General features: G+C 40.7%; 1 protein-coding gene across 4 annotated transcripts in view; it reads right to left on the bottom strand.

Annotated features, from left to right (window-relative positions):
- Nucleotides 1-679: 679 nt before the first annotated feature.
- dock1 (dedicator of cytokinesis 1) overlaps nt 680-8,984 on the bottom strand; it is a 195,263-nt gene continuing 186,958 nt past the window's right edge. For all 4 annotated transcript variants that reach the window (XM_005736499.2, XM_013911671.1, XM_013911672.1 and 1 more), the window contains 5 exons: nt 6,854-6,996; nt 6,183-6,381; nt 3,960-4,134; nt 3,253-3,404; nt 680-1,564 (listed from right to left, as the gene is read on the bottom strand). In XM_005736499.2, coding sequence (XP_005736556.1) covers nt 1,469-1,564; nt 3,253-3,404; nt 3,960-4,134; nt 6,183-6,381; nt 6,854-6,996 — 765 coding nt within the window. In that variant the 3' untranslated portion in view covers nt 680-1,468. The remainder of the gene's footprint in view (nt 1,565-3,252; nt 3,405-3,959; nt 4,135-6,182; nt 6,382-6,853; nt 6,997-8,984) is intronic.

Genomic DNA, 8,984 nt, shown 5'->3' with positions numbered 1-8,984 from the left:
ACCCAGAACAATGCATATTATTAATGTAATTAAAGTGCAATGTAATTTAAAGCTGCTCTCCAAGTAATAATTATACACCGACTTTCCACTCCAACTATTAATCTGGAGTCACAATATATTAAATCTGTCCAGGACAGAAATCCCAGGAAGTTTCAAGGATAGCCACTTATTTAGATGACACGTCATTATACTCGAGAAGCGTGGAAACCACCCAGACTAAAAAAGAAAGAAAGAAAAAATGAAAATCTCGGTGTGCCCTTCAGCAGCTCCCATAAAACGAGAATTCAAGATCGTACGAGGCAGGACAAAGCTGGCAGCTGTTGTTTGCTGGCTTATTGACGCGTCGCCACTTTCAAACACGGGTCACATTCACACATTTGGCTTCGAAAAGAGAAACGATCGTTTAGCGAGAGGACAAATTATGCAAATGAAAATGCATTTGAGTACATGTAAGCGGCATTTCCCGATAACACACCACTCCTGTGCGCTGATAAAGAAGTGGCTGCGGCGACGGCTGTCAATTAAGCAGGAGAAGCAGAAAGCTTCGTTACTTAGTGCTCAGCTGAAGTGAGGAAACATACAGATTGCCAATTTGTTCAGGATTTCTGAAATGTGCAAACACTCGCGTCTATTTTCAGCACCTCTCGCCACGCGCAGAAATAATGAGGGAGACATCATCTTTTAAAAATACATACATTTGAAAGTTTATTCAGAAGTCATGTCAGTAGTGAATTGGGAACAGTCATTATTACTGAAATCCAAGGTTACAGCAATCAAGGACAAGATCTGAACAATGATAACGTGGTAGGAGTTAGTTGTATGTGCACTCCAAAATTTTACCAATAAAATCCATCTTTTTTTTTTCCACATACCAACTTTGTAAAGCCCCAGTCAATTCAAAACCTACAAGCCCTTTTTTGTTCATATAAATGCCACTTAATCTAATGACACGTTAATACAAAAAATCATAATCAAGTCACATACAAAAAACCTGAAATAAAATAGTCCTATATACAAACCTCTGTACACAGTGGGAATATGAGTAAAGAGGGAAATAATGCTTTAATGAGCCATTTGCTCTCATATATTTGAGAGTGGGTCAGTACTGGAAAGCCGTTGGTCCAAGCTCGTCTGTCTCAGCACAATGTCACAATAAAATTTCGATGCGGCATTGTGTCGGTCCTAGACAGCATCTGCAAATTCAGTGAATGCTTCTGTGCAACATGCTCCCAGCTGCAGACTGCATCATCGTCAAACAGCAGGCAAAAAAAACATAACATAAAAAAAAGAAAGGAAAAGAAAAGATGGTACGAGGGGGCGGGCTGCGGTGAGGTATTCATCTTGTCAAGCTGGGACAGGGAAGCGAGGAATGTGTGGGTAAAAACAACCACTTTTCTGGGGTTACTGTTGATGTTGTTTTTGTTGCGTTGTCAGTGTGTTGTTTGGTCCTACTGTCAAGTTTCTTTGTTTACTGCACAATTCCTGAATCGATGGAGGCCTGTTTCCTGGTGGTCTTGGGAGGAGGTGGAGGAGGAGTCTTGCTCGGAAGAGGTGGCGGAAATTGCTGCGAACAGACAAAACGGGAACGTGAAACCTTGTTTTTACAAAATAGTTTTGGATTTAAAGCGCAAGATTAGCATGTTCTATTGCTCCCATATTATTTTTTCTTTTACAAGAGGTTAATACTTGGATCATCTTAAATAATTTATTAAACACAAGGCTTTGATTTATTAAAACAGGTCATACCTTATCTTACAGCCTGCATGGCTCTACAAATGACTGAAGAAGTAAGATAGAGTTTACAGAGCAAAGATTTCTCACCTTCTTTTACAACACACATTATTTCACCAACTCAATCCTCCACCCTGATTGCATCAAGTGATAAAACTACTATATAATGATAACCAATGATAACAGTTAAGCACACAATTATTCAGACTCCTGTTTATATGCTTTGTGAAGGAAACTGAAACTTGTTTTCCTGCCAAAGGGCTCACCACATTTCACTTTGTCCCTGTGTGCAAGTCTTTTTTTTTATCAGAGCACAAACTGCATGACTACAAAGTTTCTCCCTTTTCCAACTGCTGCTTTGTAAATGCAAAATGTACCTTGAGGTTTATGGGCTTCAGCATTGGATTAGTAGCCTCTGAGGCTAGCATTATATCAAGACTTTGCTGAAGTTTAGACCCTGAAATAGTCTGACGAATTCTTCAAGATGGAGGTGATTCCTGGATAAATGCAACATCTTAGCACAATTTTCTGGACCAGGGTTGGGGACACATTGCTTCCAACCTTGTTGAACAATTTCAATGTTCTTAACAGATGGGTGTCCTTATGATCTTGGAATTTTTAAAATTGTTAATACTTAGAATTTTTGTATTATTAATTAATTTGAAAAACTTTTGAACAATTTGACAGAAAAAATGGATAAAATTTTAAAACAAAAAGAATTAAACGGGGAGGTGTTACGAATAAAGATTAGTGGCTAGAGATCTTCTGGTGTGTTGAGATAAGTGAAAGGTGATTACAAGTCTTATTTAATCCAGATGGAAAATGTCTCAGCTGTTTAAGCCTGTCTCTCCACCTGAATTCTCCTCCTCAAACACCTGAGTTCCCAGCAGAGAGTACAGACAAGGAGTAATGCAAGTCAGTGACCTCACCTCTGCCTCCATCAAAACTGTAAATGAAGAATGGCTGTCACTCAGTCTCAGGACATCTGCGCTCACTACATTACTGTCAGCTTGCTGCCACACGGTGTGCATGTGGCTCTGTTTTACTACCTGTCCTTCGGCCGTGACAGTGGATAAATAAGATTAGTTAACAGAGTGGTGAAGCTGGCTAGAGTAGAAGTCGCCGAGCGTGGAGAGATGAGCCGCTGATTAACAACACGAGGGCTTCTGATGGATGTGAGAGGTAAAGTAATCATCCAATCAATCACGTCTGAGCACCAGGGGCAATGAGTATAAATAACACTGGGTGGACAGGTGGGTGTGGGCTCTTGCTGCTAACTGACTGATGCCTACACTCTTCTGTGACACACATTCTAAAAATGACGGACAAATCCACAACGAGCCCAAATGTAAACAAAAAACACACATGCACGAACTCGCACACGTCAGCACAGGAAGTACACGAGCAGGGGATAGTGGAGGAGGCTGACCCAAATGTCAAGTGCGTGTAGCGGTCGCTTGTTTCATTACAAGTGCCATGCATCATTAAGGAGCTGCTCTCAGCTCTAATTAAAACACCTACTCTTTGATGTGGAGGGGGTGGTGGAGGTGTCGAGGGACTCGTCAAGTCTTGATTATCTAGCAGGTTGCCGTAATCAGCTGTGTTGCTTTTCAAAGGCAGCGGAGGAGGGGTTTCACCTTTGTCAGAGCATCCCATCCCGTTCAGCTCCAGACCTGTGCAAGAGGGCACTCATCAGCTCACATTCGTCATTGAACTACATTAGAGTATCTTACACAGCAGGGCTGGTACCCAGAAGAGTTCAAAAAGGGTCCATTTCTGAGAAATTTATGTTGATTGAGACTAATAAATTTTTTTTTTTCAAAGAAACTAGAAGAAAGGGGACTTAAATTTCGGAGACTGTCATTACTTCGCACATTTGAGGGGAATTTACAGTACAGAACAGTATACCTCTACTGAATAATGGACTTTCTGGCTCTGCAGCAGGTATGGAGTCCTATGAAACATGTATGTATGTATGTATATATATATATATATATATATATATATATGTGTGTATATAAAGACAAGCGTCTGTCATCAAGATAAAGACAAGTGTCAGCCTTAGATTTGCTGTATGGACAGAAAATGATAATGGTAATGTTACCGTGAAACTACTTGGTGTGCGAATATACACACAGAAACCCCTAAAATACTGCAGTTACAACGTGTCACGGTAAAAAAACAGAAACAAAAATAATGCTGAATGGCAGCAAAGTACGATGTCTTACTGGAAATGGCATGCAGGTTGTAGGAAACTTTGCTCCTTGGTGTAATGGGTGGGGGGCACTGTGAAGAGGAGCTGGAGGAAGAAGTAGGGGGTCCAGGTGACACAGAAAGACGGCGGTCTCCAACAATTTGATTAAGGACTTGGCTTCTTGGTCTCTGGGGCCGCAGAGGGCTTATCTGTGTGATCAGACATAAAGAAAACAAGATATCAGTGTGATATTACAGCGGGCTCAAAGTAAACAACGAAAGTTACAGAAGTCAATAAAATAGAACTGAGAATAAAATTTACTGACAAGAGACTTTTGATTAAATATCATAGGGAGCCAATAAAAGATCACTTAAAGGGGAACATTTTATTTTCACATGTGTGTATATACAGCCATATTGAACGGGCTATTTGTGAAGGAAAGCAAAAACCATTCAGATAAATGTTCTTGTTGGACTGCAGGAACTTATTTGTGGCTACAAATAATTGTTTGCATGCAAGACTGTGTTTTCTCCACTTTGGTAAAGCAGGAATTTGAATATGAAAAGCTGTATCCTGAGGGCTATTCCACTCTGTAGTCTACATTAACAAACAACTTTGTAATTGGCCAACTGAAACAGTCAGCCACAAGGGAGACACTAAAAGTAACACACTTTATTCAGGGATTTAATTTTCTCTTGAATGCTGAAGATGAAATTCACATTGTGGGTGAAAAAAGCAATTTCTTGATTCCAGATTATACTTTCACACCGAGCTACTACATCCTAGTATGTGGTAATCACCGGAGACCAATAGGTTCTCTACCCTTGACCCCGGGGGCATGACGCTCGTATCATGAGCCAGACGGCTCCACCGTTGCCAGGGGCTTCTTTTGGATTCCATTCCTGCCCTTATCTTACTGCCGTTAGCCAGGGAGCATTCCCACTGGGCAATGAGAACACAGTGATACCACTCGGCTGTAATGGACACAGCGGTGGTGAAGAGGGACATGAACACAACAGAGAAAGAGAGAGGAGAGATGAAGATATGAAGAGTAAAAAGAGAACTGAGGGAACAGTTGAGAAGCAGAATTGTGAGCTACATCATGGAGAGAGGAAAAGGCAAGAAAATAAAGACCAAGTCAAAGATTTGAAGAGAACAAAACATAACTGAAATACTCTTGTTTGTAGCTTCTCTTACTCTACATGAGAGGGAAGACAAAGAAAAAACAAACCCCTTCACAGTAACACCAAAAGACACAGCAGGGATATTTCTCTATTCTATGGCCCACTGATGTTTGCCGTGCGACATATATTGCACAATGTTTTATGTGCAAGTGGAAAAAGACGGGTTATGATTGCATTAGGTGATCACGTGTTTACTTGCCAAACTTTTCTGGATTTTTTTGCCTTTAATACTTTTCTCTTAGAAGGTTTAAAAGAGTATAAGGAAGGTTGATAAAAACAAACGAAAATAATTTGAAACCACAGTTTTCACCTTGCAGTTGCACGTCTCCTCCAATCGGTGAAATTGCACTTACATGCCTGTTTTCCCGTGTGAACTTTGGGGGAAACAAGTTGGGATGTTTTCTACAGCTGTCTGTTTTCACCCAGCAGGAAGCAGTCCACAGTGATCACACCACTTGAAATACTCTGCGGTCTAGGCAAGCGAGGTGCCTGGAGAGTATCCACAGCTCGCATCACATCCATTTTCTTTTGGTGATTGCACTGGGCTGTTAGCTACCTTTTTTAGCACACTGGTGCAAAAACATCATTTGGTCTTCCTACTAGTGAGCTAGCAGGTTAAAGACCGTCATCGTTTTAGAAATCTGTTCTCACCCGGATCTATGTCAGGTGACAGCTAGAAAAGAGACACTTTCTATTTGGGCGCCTAAAATTAGTGTCACCAAATGAGTATCTGATCAAATTATAAATACAGTTAGAATTTCTCCTTCTGTTCCTGATTTATGAAGTAGCTGAATAACAACAAGAAAAGTGTTTTGGGAGCACATTATGATGTCGCAGTGAAGTTGACCCTCGGCCTTTTGGATATTCAAACTTCATCACTTCCCATTTCATTCTATTTGACATTTATGTCTTATTGGGTCATAATTAGCATATAAATTCTTAATTTATCATGCCTTGTGTGGTCACAGTAACCTCTGACCTCAAACTCCAATCTATCCCAGAGTCCAAATGTTTGACACAAGCCAGCAGAGTTATGAGAATGACCGACCCAAACAGAAGACGTAAAAACGTACCGTCTCTGACAGTATGACAGCTTCAGCTGGCTGCAGAGAGATGTCCGCTGTTTTCATCTCTTTGTCAAAGACCTCCTGGTGCTTACTGTTCCTCTTCTCCTTCTTCTTCTCTTTGCGGTCCTTCTCGGGTTCATCACGGTCCAGTTTGTCCTGAGACTTGGTGTGCAGCTTCTTTGGTAGAAGAGGCTCCAGCGCAAAACTGAATAAGAATAATAAGAATAAGAATAAAAACAATACATCAACTCAAACAAAATGTATTAATTTGTATATCCCGACTCATGCCAGAGAACATGTGGGAATATTCCTTTATCAATAGTAATCAGTTTCAAAGATCTACACAAATCTGCTGCATGCATGTGTTTTATGTACATTCTGATTAAATAACAAACAGAGCTAATAGCGCAAAGAATACTTCAGTCACAATTTCAATGTGAAGTTGTTAAAGTTTCAACCTGCATGTGAACTGGAAGAAAGAAAGCAGATGCATTTTTCAAGCACTTTCTCTGAAATTCTCTTAGATAAGAAATCAAAGTGGCACCTCTGTGTATAAATGACACGATTTTTCTCCCCCCCCAAAAAACAACATTGATTCCTGCAAGAACAAAAAAAAGAGAACGAATGCTAGAGATGACATAATTTATGCCCCAAAGAAGAGTGAAGCATGGTGTTACCCATCTGAGCCGGGCCTGGAGGGTGCGTTGTCAGAGGAGATGGAGGTGACTGAAGCTACTGACAGTGGCCTTTGGGAGGAGGGCATGGTGAAGGACCTCACCATGGAGGGAGGACGAGATCCCCGCCGTTCATCTGCTGGAGGCTGGCAGCAGAGAAGAAAACAAACAAACAAATAAAAAACAGAAAATTATTTAGTTTAAATGTTACCGATTGCTTTGTAGTTACTTAGAAAGTGCTCGGTGAATAAGGTAGCAGTGGGTGACAAATTACAGGAAATCCCAGATTAAAAGAGTAGAGAAAGAACAAATATATGGCATGGTACAGAGGAGCAATTACCATGAAATCATCCTCTGTGGTATATATAAAAATCCTGCATGGGGGCTCCTGAATCACATTTTTTTTCCATCAAAACTACAAGTGGCAATGATCTAAGTGAGCAGGAGATGCAGGAGAAGGCCTACACTAGACCCACTTCTCCCATTAGATGGAAGGGTCACTGCAAATCAATACTAAGCAAGAAAATGACAGGAATCTTCTTCATAGTCACTAGATTTCAACCTAAATTAACACCTAGGGAGAGATTTTGGACTTTGATGTCAGGTGGTGCTCATCATTACATCAAATGAGGGGAAAAATGGCTTCCATCACTGCAGCAAAGAATTGTGAAATCAACGCCCGAGGCACACCGAAGGCCTTTTGCTGACACATGGTGGCACAACACTTCATTTAGACACTTTATGTTGGCTTTCCCCTTTAATTTGTCACTCTTTCACTAGCTGGCAGTGATTATACAAAAGTATAATCACTGCCAGCTCGACCATTTTGCAGTCACTCGAATGGTCTGCACCGCCATACCAGGAAGAAAGGTGATAATTTTTTTACACAGCATTAAAAACACTCCAGCTGCCAATAAAACCGCCCACAATATATAGCTGGCTTGTGACAGGAAAACTGTAAAGCTGAAGGTCTTTTGCAGTTTTATCCTAAACCGATGTCCAGTACAGAGCTCGTAACAGAGCCGCTTATCTGAACATACAAGGTTAGCGGTAAAAAGAAAAAGAAGGAATCTTGTAGGACTATTAATTTCTGCTGAAATCTGACAAAAGAAAAATCTCGCAACAGCAGCTCTAACAAAGGAACCTTTTGCATTTAAAGAGTCTTTTCAGCCAAGGAAAGGGGCCATCACACACCTGATAGGGTAACCTCATTATCACACCCTGGAAAGAGATAGCTTTTCTCTTGTTTGAAAGGTCACCACCCTCTTACTTTAAAAATGGGCAGGTGCCCCGTTACCTCAGGCAAGATTGAGTGAAAAGCTTGGTCAAGCAGCAATTAAATCTGTAAAAGAGGAGAGAGATGGAGGCTACCCCACCATGCGCGCACACACACACACACACACACACACACTAACTTCACAGCTGACTTGAGCAAAAAGAAAAACACACGTGACACACAACAGCAAACTAAACTGTGAATTTGCCATTTTTATCACGTCAGCCCGAGCATCTCGACTTAGAAATCTCACCGAATTGTTTCGCTCTATTTTCTGGTTCAGACGCCAGATTATAAAAGTTTGGAAGCACTTTATGACACAGGAAAATCCTGTAAGTCCTAACAAGAGTCAGTCCTTCTCAGTTGCCATGTTTGTGTGCAACCTACACCTGTATCTGTTTTAATGACAAACCAAAAAAGTGTCATTATGAAAAAAATATATGCAAACATCTTGTCTGCTTTCCACAAAGATGGTTTTGAGCACTCTGAAAGGCGTTTATGCATCTATGGACATGTTTTGCCAACACAGCTCTGTGAGACAGAATTTGGAATTTGAATGAAAATGAAAGCGTCATTCGAAGATGGACATTGTTTCTTTGCAACTTTAATCTGGGTCAAGAAAGCCTTTAAATTTTCTGGGAATACACCCGTAATTAGGTATATTCTAATTAGGGCTGCCACAAACGATTATTTTGATAGTCGACTAGTCACCGATTATTTTTGTGATTAGTCGACTAATCAGATCATCATCCATTGGACATACAGCATACAGCTTATTGCACCAGCAGCATCTGGTCTTATATAACTATCATTAGCTTACAGCTTGAAGTGTTTGTGCTAACTAAAAATAAAGACAAG

Source organism: Pundamilia nyererei, unplaced genomic scaffold (genome assembly GCF_000239375.1).
Source record: "Pundamilia nyererei isolate P.nyererei 1_Seehausen unplaced genomic scaffold, PunNye1.0 scaffold00069, whole genome shotgun sequence".
Taxonomy (NCBI): Eukaryota; Metazoa; Chordata; class Actinopteri; order Cichliformes; family Cichlidae; genus Pundamilia; species Pundamilia nyererei.
This window is presented reverse-complemented; position numbering and strand designations above follow the sequence as displayed.